Genomic DNA, 17,176 nt, shown 5'->3' on the forward strand with positions numbered 1-17,176 from the left:
CTCATCTTTAAGTTTGGGGTAGCCCAGACTCAACACATCTGGGTCTCCCTTTCCTTCTCTTCTCCTGACCACCCTGTTTGTTGGGCTGGCCGACCTGGAGTTGTGATTCAGCTCCTGGGAGATGTCATCAACCATGTCATTTTCGGAGGCCTCGTGAGCCATGGCCTTGCAGAGCTTGCAGGCCACCAGGGCCTTGGCCATGGCCTCCTCGCCGTGCTGCCAGAAGAACAGGGCCATCTTCTGCCGCTTCATCAGGACAGCCCACACCATCAGCTCGTGGAAAGGGAAAGGGAAGTGGTTGATCTCAGGGTCATCTAAGTCAATGTCCACTTCTTCTTCACGCTTCTTAGTTGTCTTTCTTCCTCGTCTCAAGGGAACGTCATCCTAGAATTTCAAGGACGTTGGAAATAAATCAATTCAGTGAATAGTCATTGTGGATCTACTGCTGGCCCAGCTCGGGGATAGATGCAGAGATGACTGTGGCCAGCCCCCGTCTTAAAAGAACTCACAAACTTATTCATAATGCCTAATTCAAAAACAAACTATGGTAAATGTTCAAGCATAGGTCTATGGGAACATGTCAGGGTTATATTTTAATTTTTAAAAAGTACCTTCTAATGGGCAAATTATTTTTTGTTTTACTTTTGCCCATTTCCCACTCGCCCCAAACACAGTAGGGTGATTTGTTCCTCCTGACAGCAGTTCCATTTGCATTGAAAGGACAAGGATAGCCTATGCTACCTTTTGCACCCATGACAATAACTACCCAAACAAAATACAGGAAATGGATCATTTTGAGATTTTTCCCCCATTAGATGAATTTTTGAAGTATTTCTGACCTTTGGATCTATTGCCATTTGTAAATGTCCATGAATAAATTTTACATACTGAAATAAATGTTTCCTTTTCAAGTTAGTATTTAAAAAAGAATCTGTTTCTTTCTTTGCAATGCTACTGTAAGCTCGTGGTAGAATTTCTAAAGCCACTTTGATCTGCCCCCTTGACAACTGGGAAGACATTGACCTCCTTGCTTAGAATTATTTATTCCTATTATCACTGAAATGAATTTATATGAGAACAAATAATTGACTCTAAAAATGTGAGCAAACACTTACCTCCATTCCCAGCAGTTTCAAGGCTTTAGGCTGTTAAAAACAAAGGTGGTGCACAAAGTTAGACCTTTCTTCACACAAGAAAAGAATCCCACTGCGTTTAAATAGGCAATAGGATAGCATTGTTACAACATAGAGCACTTATTCATTTCACCAAATAAAAAGACACTAGGGAAGTCCATTCACTAGAATTCAGAGAGAATTAAAGAATTAATTATTTTGATGAATCACAGAAACTGAGGAACCCGGAGAGGCATTATGAGATCATCAAATATAAAAACTCTATTTTACATGCTCTTTTGTGGACCAAAAGTGAATGCCCACATCTCCATGATTTCAAGTGGTGACTGAGCAGTTCACTAGAGTCAACCCATAAGAAGTTTCACAAACCTCTGAAAGACCCTTATTATCTGGAGACCTAGGATATGTTTCAGAAATACAAATCTCTCTCTCTCTCTATCTACCTATCTCTCTCTCTCTCTCTCTCTCTCTCTCTCTCTCTCCAGAGTGATAGCACAGCAGGTAGGGCATTTGCCTTGCATGCGGCTGACCCGGGTTCAATTCCTCCGTCCCTCTCGGAGAACCTGGCAAGCTACCAAGAATATCCCGCCTGCCTGGCAGAACCTGGCAAGCTACCTGTGGCATATTCAATATGCCAAAAACAGTAACAACAAGTCTCACGATGGAAATGTTACTGGTGCCTGCTCGAGCAAATCGATGAGCAACAGGATGACAGTGATGCAGTGATATATATATATATATATATATATACATATATATATACATACATATGTATATATCTATATCTATCTATCTATCTATCTATCTATCTATCTATCTATCTATCCATGCTGGATTTAACCCCATGATCAGGGAGAGGAATATATGTCACTAGTGGAATGGTGTCACATGGCATGAAAAGTGGCATCACATACAGCAGCAGTACTGAGCATGCTTGGGTATGTACAGTATAATCATAGACCAAGATGGAGATAGCAGGGAACCCAGTTAGTTACAGAACCCAGTTTATATTTAACAAGAACAAACAGAAAATTACATCTCTGAGTTCAGGAATACCATACCTGTATTTAAGGATTACAGAATGCTTGGTGCCAATACAAAAGTTGACCAATTAAGTAATGAGAATACTTAAAGTTCCTCCAAATTTTATTGGACCATTCAAATAGGAATCACTTGATCCCCATTCCTTTCTCCCTTTCCTTTTCTCTTTCTTCCTTCAAATGATCACTACTTCTTTTTTATATTTATAATTTTGGGTGCTTTCAAAGTTCTATTCTAGTGTCACAAAAAAAGTTTCATAATCAGATAATAAGCTTTATTCTAAATGAAAATCATGCCTACCCCAGCTAGGAGAGCAGTTTTCAAAATGTGGTCCATGGACCATGATACTTTTTCAGAGAAGTCTTTCCTGAGACCTTATTAGGGAACCTGTAAAGTCAAAATTAATTTCCTAACAATGCTAAGGTATCCTTAAGTTCTGACACAGTTAACAGTTGTAGTGATGGTGTGAAATAATAATGAATAAAATTGCTGTCTGTCTTAACAAGAATAAAGCAGTGGTAACAAACTTGAATAGTTGTCATCAAATTTCACTGAGAAATATTTGAATTTTAGATAAAAAAAGAGCCAGTTTCACCTAATAATTCCTTGATGATGGAATGGAAAAAACGTCAAAGGACTGGAGCACACAGTTTGCACGCAGGAGGCCCGAGTTCAGTCTTTGGCATGACAAGCTCCCTGAGCACTTCCAGGAGCAACCCAAGTATAAAGCCAGGCACTGCCCAGTATGGTTCAGGCCTTCCCTGTCTCAAAACACACACACACACACACACACACACACACACACACACACGAGTTCTTGATGAGAGCTAGAAAAAAAGCAACTTTAATTTCATTAATTCTCTACCCTTCATTATATTAAAAAAGCTATTCTGAGAGAGATGAAAAGTACTTCTGTTAGCTACTGAACTGTGACACTCTGATGCTTGTCCTAAGGCAAAACACTTGACAATTTGGATTGAGTTGTGGTCACTTTCTTGGATATCTCCTTGAAGGAATCACTGGTAGACAAACTATTATTTTGACTTGGACATATGGCAGACATCTTGGGGAATGAATGAAGTCATTCATTTTTTTTCCAGGAAACCGACAATATTTTTTCCAATGACAAAATTTAAACTTTCTAAGCAGAAATGAGGAAAAATTAGAATTTGGAGAAAATTGTGTTCTCTCCTCCACACTTTTGACTGTGTTTTTTTTTTTGTTTGTTTTTAACTTTGTTTTCTGATGAAACGGGATATGATATGAATGAAACTGAAGTTTCGAAACTGCATAATGAGATGTATCAATGTTTGTAAGATCTGCATAACTCAGAGGCTCAATATTTTATAATGACCAATATATGGTGTTGCAAGATTTCACAAAAAGTGCTTGAGATACCAACTAGATCCTAATGTAAGAATGGCATGGAATGTTCATTGCCACTCTTTCATATTTCACATTGCAACTGATCTTTAAGGATTTGCCATTTGTTGAATTTTGCCTTAGTACTAAAAAATGAATAATTATCTGTAAAAATTGTTACTTTCATATTTTGTGGTGTAATAATTTTCATTTATTATAATCAGAATATCTCATAATGAACTGAAGAAAGGGATATGAAAATCTTGAAAATTGTGAATAAAAAGGGTAAAAAATAATGCCGCTCTGACCACTTTGAGAATGAAGTTATTTATATGAACATATGATGAGCTAGACGGATTATCTCAAAATGAAACAAGTACCTTCAATAGTCTATTTTAATTTCTAGCATAAATCAATAGGTAAATTTCTGGGATATTTAAATTACTGGGATAAAAATTTGGGGGGTCCTTATTAATTCTGGGGAACAGAGGATGTGCCGCTGCTCAGGTCCTGATGTGCCAGGGACCACCAGGGCATGCTGGCAAAGTCTGGAAGACTCCAGAGCTATACCCGTAGGTGCTGATAGACCACGTGTGTGTGTGTGGGGGGGGGGGTGGGAATCCAACTGAGTCTCGGCCTGCCTTGCACACGACCTAATGTCTGTGATCTCCAGACACCCTTATTAATTTTTAAGCTTATAAACAGAGCCCAAGACCCAAACCTTGAGAGACCAGAGAGATAGTACAGCGGGCAGCATGCCCACCTGAGTTCAATCCCCAGCATCTCACATGGCCCCCGGAGCCCACCAGGAGGAAGTGCCGAGCACCACAGGGTATGGACCCCAAACAAAACAAAACAGAACAGATTGACACCTTGAAGACTTCCGAGGGAGATAATGAGTTGAACAACTAATTCTATTCTCTGATCATTCAGGCTCAATCTCCATTTTTGTTTTTGAATTTTATTTTGGGCCGCAGTCGGGCTAATCCAGACTTGGCACCAGAGTGATCAAACCCCGGCCTCCCGCATGCAAAACTCGTGCTCCAGCCCCCTTAGTGCCACCGAATGATTTGAATTGGACCTGGGGAGGAATTTCCCCAGGCAACACCGCGCGGCCTTTGAAAAAAACGGTTTTGACTGCAGAGAAAGGGAGAACCGCACTTCCTCCTCTGATCTCCGTCTTGGAGATGAAAACTAAGAAACCAGACCTCAAACCAGTTCAGTCCCCCCACCCCCTTCGCCCCCAGGAGCCCAGGAACAGGAATTGGGGACCAGCCTCACCCTCTTGGGTCCGAAAAGATTGTGGTAGAGGGTCCGGAAGCGCTTGCGAGTGTAGTTGCAGCGGTAGGCCCCGCCCATCAGGTACTCGATCACCAGGCCGATGTCAATCAGGCTGATTCTGTAGTCCGGGGGCAGGTTCCCCTAGCAGGGAAGAAGGAAACGAAGAAAGAAACAAATCCAAAAGACAACGTGGTTTACTAGGGGTTCTAGCCCGCGTACTCTGTATTTTAGAGTAAAAATTAATGATAAAAAAGAAACATATGAATGTATTATTAGGCTGGTTAATTAATTCACCTTAAAATAGATCCAACCGAAACCTGGATATTCTCGCTTGGAAAGAAGACATAAGTTAAATAAGAAGATGCAGTAATCGTCGGCAATAACAGAAAATCAAAATATTTATTTCAAGTCTTCAGCTGGGGAGATAAAAACACCAGGGTAGCAGAGAGAAACACAAGGCAAATGCTATCTGTCCCTGCCGCTGGGCTCTAGGGTTCCTCCACGTGGCCCCATCCCCCACTCCCTCTGTTGGGCTTGGAATCCAGATCCTTCACACTGTTCCTTCACACAATGAAATGAAGACTCCTTCCAGAAGAGCACTGAGATTACCAGGATGTTAATCAGACAGGACAAGTTTAGAGCTCTGATAGTCTTTTATAAAAATTTTTCATGTGGCACCTTTTTTTGGGTGGGGGAGGTGTTTCTTGGGGGGAGCACCCAGCAGTGCCCAGGGTTTACTCCTTGCTCTGTGCTCAGGGAATACTCCTGGAGGTGCCTAGGGGGAAACCTATGCAGTGCTGGGAGCTGAACTGGGTTGGTTGTATTCAAGGCAAGGCAAGTGCCTGACCTGCTGTGCCCTCCAGCCCTGACAGCTGGCCCCTTCTCTATAAAAAGAAGAGTGAAAGAGGGAGAGAGGATTTGAATCGTCGGGCGAAGTCCTTTATACTTGTGAAGTCATTTGTGTGTGTATGTGTGTGTTTAAAGAGGAATGGGGAGGAGCATGAGAATCAATTGTATCAGCTGTTCTCAGAATTAAGGATTTTCTTTCAAAGAGAAGAGTGCTTCTTAAGAGACATTTGGTATACCCTTTAGGGGCCTGCTGCATGTAGAAACAAAACTGGAAACCTTTATTATTCTTAGTCACTCATGCCTGTTTCTGCTTTTATTTATCTATTTATTTACTTTTGCTTTTTGGGTCACACCCGGCAATGCACAGGGGTTACTCCTGGCTCTGCACTCAGGAATCACCCCTGGCAGTGCTCAGAGGACCATATGGGATGCTGGGAATGGAACCCAGGTTGGCCGCGTGCAAGGCAAACGCCCTACCCGCTGTGCCATTGCTCCGGCTCCGCACCCCACCCCCCGTTTTTGATTTTAAAGGGACCTCTATAGGCATATGGACAGTGGCTGTATCAGTTTCCTTGCTGGGAAATATTGAGCGTTTGAGCACTGGCTGAGTCACCGGGGGTGTTGGTGCTGGTGCTGGATCTCTCGGGCTGGGTACTGACGCAGAGGGTGCTTCCTGCTTGAGGGCGGTGTGTGAAAGCCTGGGTCCTGGGTCCTGCACTCTGTTCTTAAGAGGCCCAAGGGCCACCACAGTTTGGTTCTCCAAGAGGCCATGGAGGCCATGTGGGATTTCTGTTCCTTCACAGTAGAGGCTTGGGGCCAATGGTCACACGGTGTAAGGGTCTCCTGAGGACTTGGTGAGGAGGTTTGGATCCTGTTCTACTTCTCTCCTTGCACATAGTTTTCTTTCTAGGTGGTGTGTGTGTGTGTGTGTGTGCGCGCGCGCGTGGGGCTCTGTGCTAGAGTCTTGTTCCTGGAGGTGCTCTTGCAGTGCTAGGGATGAAACCCAGGCCTCCCTCCTGCAGCATAGCATGACAGCCAGCCTTCAGATCACTCTCTCACCCTCTGCATGCTCCTTCTACACACCAGAATTGGTCGAACTTCTAGTTTAGTAATAAGGAAGGCTCTGGGAAGAAATACTCTGCAGAATCGGGCAATTACAAAATAGGGTCATTCCTATCAGCAAATTAGATGAAGTTGTTTCTGCTAAACTCAGGGTGGGTTTTCATTAGCCTCGTTCTGCTTTCCCTGTGATCTGCAATCACTGAGGGACTCAGGGTTAAGGGTGGCCAGCTGCATTCTGTCAAACATATCACTTCATATTTTTTAGTATTTTATTTGTCCTTGTATTCTCAGTGCCTTTAATAGTACTTAGTATGAGGTAGCCATGGAGTGAGCATGTGCATTGTGCATGCATGTGTGTGTGTATGTGAGAGAGAGACAGAGATAGACAGAGAGACAGAGAGAAATATAGACAGACAGAGACAGAAAGATGGAAAGAAAGAAAGAAAGAGAAAGAAAGAAAGAAAGAAAGAAAGAAAGAAAGAAAGAAAGAAAGAAAGAAAGAGAAAGAAAGTAAGAAAGAAAGAAAGAAAGAGAAAGAAAGTAAGAAAGAAATAAAGAAAGAGAAAGAAAGAAACAGAAAGAAAGAAAGAAAGAAAGAAAGAAAGAAAGAAAGAAAGAAAGAAAGAAAGAAAGAAAGAAAGAAAGAAAGAAAGAAAGAAAGAAGGAGAGAAAGAGAGAAAGAGTCTGTGCACATATGTGTCTTTGGTCAAAACTGTGAATGAGTCAAATGGTAAAGTGAATCCATATGGTTGGGTTCAAGTCTAGTTTGGGTTTGTGAATATTTGTTCTCAGTAGCAGCATTAACTAGCTTTGACATGTGACGCATCCTGGTGGGACGCGTCCCAGGCTGCTGTGGAAATCTGACTTCGAGTGTATCTAGTGCTGCATTGGTGCTCACAGCTGGACAAGAGGGAAGAGGCAGCCCTGAAAGCTCACCAGTCCATTGCCTTTGCTGTCCCCACTCTGAGTCATGCCCATGAGATTCCACCTCACTGGCATGGCGCCTATTGGGAAATCTCTGGCTGGGGTGGGACTCAGGCAGGTTTGGGAATCTAGTTAAAACTCATTCAGGAAATGAAGCTGTTGGAGGGCATCTTCTGTGATGTAAAATCACTTGGAAACACAAGACCCTCAGGTCCCTGACCTAGCACAACCCACTTTGAGAGCCATTGTATTAGCCAAATTGTCCCTTCACAAAACGGCCATGCTCTCCTTGGCACCTTTCTCAGAAAACCTCCTTGTTTTGTAGAGTCTCTCCTCAGTCTCACTTAATTGCTTAGTAAATCTCTCCTCAGGCCATCGTGGAAAACTAGTGATCTGACTTCTTTATGCAAAACGTGGCAGAAATACCAATGGGCACTTGGAGAAAGTTTGGTTTGAAGGTCACTAACTTTTCAACTGAGTTTACAATATCATCCATGCCCACCCGCACTTTTCTCTTAGACTGTGAAACCAGTAACCACAGAGGCAGGTTCTGTATGGTGGGGTTCTCTCTGACCTCTAGACTAGCTGCGATTTCAAAAGTAGAAGAACCACAAAGCCAGAGCACACCTGGGCAGCCTCAGCCGTGATGCATTTGGCTTCAAAATGATGAGCCTAGGAGGAGGGTGGCCACATCAGGGTTCTTTCCTCCTCACTGAGAGGCAGAAAGGAGAAAGGACACTGAGGCCTTGAGACAGCTCAACAGGCTGAGCATATGCTCTGTATGTAGGGACCCAGGTTTGGTCCCCAGAACTGCATGCTCCCCCAAGCGCTGCTGGGGTTATCCTGAGCATATCAGGCTGAGTATAGCCCCTGAGCACCACCACTGGGTGTGGCCTCAAACCAAGCCAAATCAACAAAAATTTCAACAGCAAATCAGCAAAGAAACACTGGCCCCATGCCATCTGTCTGGGCACTCTGTTTTCTTTACAAAAATCAGTCACTTTCCAAGCTTCTTCCCTCAGTTTTTTCTTCCCTGTTTAGGGGACTGACCTCCATAATCTTTATAGGCTGCATTTCAGAAAAATCCCCTTCACCCCACCAAATCTATTGTCATGCTCTCAAAAGTAAATCGATTCAACTATACCTATTTTTGGATCCTGTAAGAATTTTCTAAATTTAAGACACCAGTGAGAGTGAGCCAACACCTATAGATTTGTTGTTGAGAGACGTCTCTGTGGACATCAGTCTGAATTCTACAAATCATGACACCAACATTAGATAAAGACCAGTAATAAAAGGCAACATCTATGCTTTCACGGTGTCTCAAAGAGTGGGACTGAAAAATAAATTAAAATAAAGGCAATCGTCACCTTTTGCAAGTGACTATTGATGAGGTGCTAACGGGGTAGATATCACCAAAGAAGGGGCTGAATTCTTCATTTTCAATAAAAAGAATTGGCCCTAAGTGGAGGTGTTTATCCTGTCCCTCACTGAAGTTCCAGCCTTTCCCCACAGTGACATCCTGTTTCTTGAGTTTAACTTTTGGGTTGTGCCTGGTAGTGTTTGGAAGTTACTCTAGACTCTGCTTGGGGTCACTCTTGGGGGTGCTTGAAGTCCATACAGTGCTAAGGATTGCACTTGGGTCGAAAGCATGGAAAGTATTTTATTTTTCAGTGAATTATTATTTTTTTGGTACCACACCCAGTATTGCTAAGTGCTGATTCTGAGCTCAGGGATCATTCCTGGTATTTCTTGGGTTACCATATATGGTGCCAGGGATGGAACCTGGGTCTGCTGTGTGTTACACAAATGCCTTACCTACTATAGTATCTCTTGGACCCTGTTTAAAACTCATCAACCTCGAGTTTCCTGGGCTGCACTAGGGAGGTCATCTGTGTGGTAAGAACTTCCTTCTCTCCCACTGTGGGAAAGTGCCCCTGCCTGAAATATCTTCCTTTTCTCTTCCTGCTCTATCCTCTACGCCCTTTCTCTTCCTTCCATTTTCTACTACTCAGATGGCTTTGTCTTTGGTAGAAAGCCACGCAGATCTCTGTACTAACCTGGGTTTTTCTTATTACTAGAAGCCTATTCTTTAGTGCATGATTATTAAGAATGGTTTATGTTTGAATCTCTGTGGCTGGAGAGAGAATTCTGGGACCATTCTTTCTTTACCAAGTTTTGCTTGAAAACCTGAAAACGGAACTGGCCTATATTCTGTTTGACCACGAGGGGGCGACGTTCATCTAACCAACGTTCTCTGCGCACCTGTATTTTCCTGCCTGCTCTGATGTGGGTAATAGGTGATACAGTGCCACCGGTCTCACATCCAGGAGGTGGGTGAATTTGCAGCCAAGGAGAGAGTTGGATGTGCTTGTTAAAGTGGCAGCCATAGAAGGTAGCGCTAACTCTACCCTGTATATGTTTGATTTTAGCCTGCAAGGCTGAATGTGTCTGTTAAACTTCCCGGGCCCTTGGGAGAGAGGAAAGAAAGGGGAAATTGACTTTAGAGTTCTTACTAGGAGGAATGGAGAGGGAAAATAGGTGTTATGGAAGGAATGAGTTTTCAGTCGCCCAGGGCGACAGAGAAGGTGTGCCAGGGGGCGTGCTGGAGGTGCTGGCAGTGGTGAGACCCCCGAGGCCCCGCAGGACTCCAGCCAGAGGCGAGGGGATAAGCAGCAAGAGGAAACTGGGGATTCACTCTGTTCCTCGCTCCCCACATTCTTTGCATTCTCTGGTTTTTAGTGAACACACTGAAAAGAACCTAATTGGTCATAGTTTCTTCGACGATCCTAGCGGTCCAGGGACTCCTATGTTTCCGTTGCAGGTCACAGGGCAGAGCACCTAGGATGGATTTGAGTTTCCCAGAACCACCGCCTCCCCCTGCCCCTGGACTAGGGATGTGAATGGGGCTAGTTAGGACTGGCTCAGCACCCTGATGGCTGGTCTGAAAAATCAGAGCTAATGAGGGCTCTGTCCACACCAACAGGTAATCCCCAAACCCTTGTGGAGGAGTCTTCCCAGCTCAACCCTTTTCAAAGAGGAGATGAACAAACAACTCAGAGTAATTCTCACTCAGTCTGCTGGATTTGTCTTCCCTGCTCTGCCTCATGGTAATCATGCTGGTAATTGGCAAAGCCTCTGATAATTGTTCAATTACTTCCCATTTCATGCCTTAATAATGCATAGCGAGCCACGTGACTCCATCCGATCCACAGAATCAAACAGAGAAGCTTGGATATATGGGTAGGCGTAATTAGATAGCTTGAAAACACCTTTCCTCCCTTACCCCATGCTCTTGAGCTATGATTCTACAGTGAGTTTTTAGTCCAGACTGTGACTGAGAAGGGCGTTTTAGTGAAAGGACCAGGTTAAAGTCACTCAATAGGTTGGCATTTCTAAATGAACCCTGCTTTCCCATATCAGCTTACGATGTCATGCTCAGATTGCAGTTTGTTTTATTGGAAACTCATAACACGTCTTCAAAAAAAGAGAGACCATTTCCTCCTGATAAAAGAAAGGTGGATGATGGTCCCTGATTGTCAGATTTCCTGAGGGAGAGGAGAGTAAATTCTCTTCCTTCAGAATTCATTGAGATTAAGGACATTCACTCAATGTTTAGTATGGAAACAGACTGGGCAATCACTACAAAAATAAGAATACTTTTACAAATTTGCATGAATTTAGTAGATAGGATTATGAAGATATCCTTTCTCTGCCCTCAAAATATGTCTGAAAAGTTCTATTTTTTTCATTCTGCAAAGCTCTGAGTCTTGATTCCCATATAAGTAAGTTAACAATTATTATCATTTCACTACTGTCTTTAAATAATACTCAAATATCATCCTCCTTTCCTAGGAAGGGAGGGAGAGTATAGGTGACCTGAGGTATGAGCACATAAAACTTAAGAAATCAAAACTTCTACCTGAAAACATACAGAGGCACAAATTGAGCAGACAGTTAGCTACTGCAATAGCAGTTAGATTTCACAAAAAGCAGACAGACGTGGGCTACTCTGGTTTCAATGAGAGCGTTGGTGCAGCCCATGGATTTATGCATGAAAAACAGCCCAGGGAGTGGGATTGATTTGTATCATGTTCAATTTCTCACTGATACTGAATAACTCTTTTACCTCTCTGTTCCTAAATTGTTCCCTAGATCTGAATAATTTGAGATTTTGGAACTAGTGGGGGAATGATCCTCTGCCTCCCTATCTGTAGGTTTCAAAGATTAGCTGGCTTTGAAGTTGTCACGTCCATTGCTTTTCCACGATCTGGTAATACTAAGTGCATTCCCTGCGTTCATAAGTGTTATTTCCAGTTAATGTTACAGACACATGATCAAACACTGTTTCAGGTCCAGGGCTGTGTTCCTGACTCACAAACAGCATTTGGTATCAGAGCTTATAATTTACTGATTAATTTTTGTCACAGGTTAAATCAATTAATATGTACATGAGGTCCTAGCTTTGTAAAGCACAAAGCACATGCTAATTATTATGTTCCTTAATTGTGAAAATTGCTTAAACTATTCAAGATTTTCTTGGCATCCTAAATTTTTTTTCAAGATTTTGCATATCAGATTGGCCTAAAATGCTGGAAATCTGAGGAAAGAGGCTTATTTTTCCTTTCACTCATAACAATAACAAAAAAGGCAGAACCCTCTTATTTTTCATTCTCCACATGTGTTATATAATAAGACCAAAACAAAGTGTACTCTGGCTTCTTAGGCTCTGCCATTGTTACTTTTTTTCTTTGTTTTGTTTTTGGGCCATACCCAGTGGTGCTCAGCGTTTACTCCTAGCTCTGTGCTCCTGGTGAGGCTGGGTGACCATATGTGGTGCTGGGGATAGGACTTAGGTCAGCCACATGCAAGGCAAGTGCTCTACCCACTGTACTATTGTTCTGACCCATGCTACCTAGGTTAGTCTTCTAACATGGATTTTTCCCTTTTATCTTAGAAATAAATGTAATGGGTATTTCCTCTTATTTCTTCCCAAGGAAAGAAAGAACAGAGAGATTTCCTTTACTTCCCCACCTGATTGATAATCACTTCTCAGGGAAAATGATAAATTATTCCCAAACCATTTCAACACTATTCTGGGTGTTTTGTGATTATTATTTCCAGTTACTAAATTAGGAAGTAAATGAGTGTTTATATAGCAATATTCTTGTTCCAGCATTTGGATAACACTTGAAAGAGAAATAAAATGAATCCTAACTAATATTCCTTCTTCCCAAATTCTCACCATCCTATTCTTTCTGTTCTTCCATTTATGAGTGCACAACTTTACTGAAGAAGTTAAAAAATATAATATAATACCCTCTGTAGTTTCTAATGCAAGTAAGGAGTCAATGTAAGAGCAGTGTGACATTTCAGGAAAGAGAAAATTACTTTGCAAATTAGAGTCCTATGAAGAAGAGAACCAAATCAGAAGTATTTGAAGCATTTATTCTCCAGGAAATCTATCTGCAAGATATCTATGAAAATCAGACTGGATTCTGGGTGATGGAGGTGAAGATTTGGATTGACCAATGGCTGGGTCTGACGAACAGGAAAAGCTGTCCCCTCAGAATGCACTCTGGTCACTCCAGGGACACCCACTAGCTTACAGTGATGGGGAGGGCACCCTACTTATTAGTTTAGAAAAAGCCGAATATATTTTATTGAACACATGGAACAAATACCTTGGAAAAGAATACATGTGGGGTGTGTACTCTTTTGATCTTCTCAGATATTTCTCCCTGGTTACTCCTTAGGCCATTTGCAGCCAGAGTGAATAAAATAAAACTGGAAGACTAGAGGGAAGTGGGTTTGTTGAGAGTAGGTAAACTTATAGTAGGAATTGGGCAGCCTAAGTGAAGATGTAAGCTTGGGGGAATTGCTGTTGGGTTGGGTCCCAGATTATGCCAGATCTCTTTCTCTCAGTGTAAAAGAATTTCAGACTCCACTGCTCACTCACAGACAAGACTCTTCATCACCATTGTGTGGACGTGGGTCAAGGGTCATTAAGTTGGTTTTCTGTCATTGCTAAGCAACACTGAGGCTGGGTAACCCATGTTGAACCGGATAAGAGGTTCATTATAAGCAGCCTCAGAGCCTTTTGTTGCCTTCTCACGGTTTAGTTTTGCAGCAGCAGGAATTGAACCTGGGGCTACCACATGCAAGCCCTGTACCTTACTCCTTGTACTCTATCTCCATCCTAAGGTCACTTGAAGGAACACATTAAAAGTGGTGACAGACCACTGAATGTCAGTTTTGGTGAAAAATGTCCAAAGCAGGAGGAATTATAGTCTCTTTCTGACCTGACTTTGTGGATTTGGGTGAAGAATTGCTACAAGCTGGGGGGTGGGTGTACTGGTGTGTGTGTGCGTGCATGTGTGTATGTGTGTGTGTGTGTGTGTGTGTGTGTGTGTGTGGTCCTTTGGAATAAAAAATTTTTTTTGAAGATGCTGAGAAGGTTCAGTACCTGAAAGAGATTGTCTCTGAAAGAGATTCTGTGCAGCAAAGATGCAGACATGCAGCTGAGATAAAGCAGCTGCCTTCACCATGCCTCTCCTCTCATCTATCATAGGGATTAGACAATGGTTCTATTTTCTAGAATCTAAGCTCTAACCCTTAATCTTCACTAACCATGTCCCAATTTCATTTGCTGCTGGCATTTCAGCCTCCTGATGTGGAAAGAATTCCACCTGACCAAACCTACTGCTCTCCAAAACTCCCTACTGCTCTCCCCATCCCATCAAATGAGATGATAAATGTGCTCAAATGTCCTGAACGCATCAGCAGAATGGAATGCAGTGCCTTCTTTCCTGCAGCTCTGAGACACTCTGAGCTATGCTCACTACATTCTCTAAAGCTAGTCGTGCCAGGGGCACATGCCATCAGGAGTTAGAAATGAGGAGGTCTCTTATGGTCAGGCAGGCAGCTCCCCAATCAGTGAAAGGGCATATGGAAAAGTGTAGGTAATGGCATAAATCCACATGGCATGGCAGAAAGCCTAGAGACCCACTACCCAAAAGCACTGTGTCCAACCAAAGCATCGAGAACCATGGAGACTGGAAATTGAATCGCAGCTGCGTTATAAGCAGATGTTTGAGTTAGAAGACACACAGGTATGCTTGCACGCACGCAGGCACGCACGCACGCGCACACACACTGTATCTTGAAATGAGGGTGCGGTGGCAGGCGGGGGCAGAAAAACACTAGCAGCTCATGCAAAACAGAGGTACTTTCTAGTCCTAGCAAGCAGGTCCACACAGGGCCTCCGACCTGGAGTCGAGAGGGTGCTTACCTTTTTGACGTCCCTCACCAAGTGGTACAATGTATTTGAGGGCCCATGTCTCTGAAAACAATAAAGAAGAATCAAACAGTTTTGCTAGTCAGGGGCTCTCTGGGACAAGGCAAGAAGGATCTGGAAGGAAGGGTTCTGATCAGGGGAGGGGTAGTTTGTTAAGATGAACCTTGTTCTAGTTGCTCAGTTGTCCCTATTTCTTTTTCCTAAATAAATGCACTGGTAGAGTTGGGGTGGGGGTAGGGTCTCAGGACAAAGCATTGGAGGGTTTAACGTGAAGCTGGCCTCCAATGCTTTGGACAGCCCTGCCAATGCATTATGTCAGGGGCTAGTTTTGCAGATGGGGAGATGGAAGGGCAAATTTACTGCACTAGAGATACATGTTGGCATGTTGCTGATTGCAATTTGATGGCTATCAATAATGAACCGGAAATGATCCAAAGCAGCAATCATGTTCTGTTCAGGGCCACATAATATTTCAGACTTTGTGGGCCATACAATTCTCAACACAATAAATCAAATGACCTCACGTCAAAACAGTCAGAGACGACAGGACCTTGCCTATGTTTTTATAATCCTTTACTTTTTGAACATAGGAAAGTTTGGATTCCATTCCATATTGCTTTAATTAAATACTGCAAAATATCATTCTTTAGAATGGGATGAGAAATGACGTAAAGACAGTGGCAATGCGCCTATCACTTTTAATATGCCTTGATAGAAGTGAAGGTGCAGTAATTTTGTACATCAAAATAAATGTTAATAATATTGTGAGTATAAAATTTTGCTCTAAAGGAAACACTACATGTACTTTTGAGGAAAGGAAAGATTTAGAGAAAAGAGGAACGTTTATATGTCACATTTTTGTATGTAGCAAATTTACATCCATTTGATATGGATCAAGTGAAAATGTCTTGCCATCCTATTGTGTTTTCTGGGCTAGGGATACTAGATCAAATAGAGGGTTTCCCACTAACTAAATTTCAGACAGACCAAGACTCATTTGTGATACAAGCATACTCCAGGCAAGGCATGGGACATGTCTATACTAAAATTACTGGTTGTTGATCTCAACTTCAAATCCAACTGAACGTCCTGTATTTTTGTTTGCTAAATCCGGTGACTGATCTCAGTGCTGGCAAATGTTTTAGCACGACTGGAACACATTAGTATTATGCCCATCCCTGGGCTCAAACTCAACATCATCATGCAGATGTGAGAGAAGGGAATGGGATATGTAAAGTCTTACGTTGATGTAGAGTCAGAATGCCTGGTTCTGCTGCTGAGACCACAGGGAAGTGTTCTAACTAACACTCAATCTTATCACCTACTTGGGAACAAATATACCATTTCTCAAACAGTGCTGTTGTGAGAATCAAAAGGATGAAATGTTTATAAAGCTATTAAACAGGACCCGGTACTCAACAGGCTTTAGTTATTATTACTGGCATCCTGTCCTGTCTCACCATTGATTTTTAAAGACAGTAATAAACGAGTGGACGTTAGTTCCATCTCTTCCCTGATGTTTATCGCAGTGAAATGTGTCACACACACACACACACACACTACTGCAGTGCTCACTGTCAATTACACAATTTAGTTGTGGTGCTTGTGTATATTTTGGTTGCAGAACTGGCAGGGGTCACCCACACTGTGTTGTTCACAAAGTGCTCAACTTTAATATGCTGTTGAATTCAGTTTTCTAGTATTTTGTTGAGAAATTTCACACCTACATTCATCAGAGTAATTGACTTACTGTTTCCTTTTTTGTAAAAAAAATAGTTTTCTCATATGGGGTTTAATATTAAGGTAGTGCTGATCTTGTAAAATGATTGTGGGAGTATTTTTTCACTCCATTTTGTAGTCAGAGAAGAATGATATCTTAGTTCCTTTATCCCTTATGTCTGGCCTTCCTTTGTGAAATGATGATTTTCTGTAGTGATATGCTTTGACTCTTTTCTTACTATATTGTGTGAATCTACCTTAAATTTTTGTTTTATGGTAACCCTGAAGCTTACTTGAAATAAATATTTTCTTTTGGGGTTATTGTGCCATACCCTGCAGTGCTCAGGGCTTACTCTTGTCTCTGCACTTGGGTATCATTCCTGGGGTACTTGGGGATCCTTGAGTGGTATCGGGGATTGAACTGGAGTCAGCCACAAAGTATTTTCAGCCTTGTGCTATGTCTCCCACTCACTTACTTGCAATATCTTATAACTGTAAGACTACTGCA

The 17,176-nt window shown here is 42.4% G+C and overlaps 1 protein-coding gene across 1 annotated transcript in view; it reads right to left on the reverse strand.

Annotated features, from left to right (window-relative positions):
* The window catches only part of TRPM3 (transient receptor potential cation channel subfamily M member 3), a 608,677-nt gene that overhangs the window by 110,939 nt on the left and 480,562 nt on the right, over positions 1-17,176 (reverse strand). The window contains 5 exon segments of the mRNA XM_012932570.2: positions 95-384; positions 1,116-1,145; positions 4,818-4,958; positions 5,112-5,147; positions 14,944-14,994. Of these exon segments, the coding sequence (XP_012788024.2) occupies positions 95-384; positions 1,116-1,145; positions 4,818-4,958; positions 5,112-5,147; positions 14,944-14,994 (548 nt within the window).

Source organism: Sorex araneus, chromosome 1, assembly GCF_027595985.1.
Source record: "Sorex araneus isolate mSorAra2 chromosome 1, mSorAra2.pri, whole genome shotgun sequence".
Classification (NCBI taxonomy): Eukaryota; Metazoa; Chordata; class Mammalia; order Eulipotyphla; family Soricidae; genus Sorex; species Sorex araneus.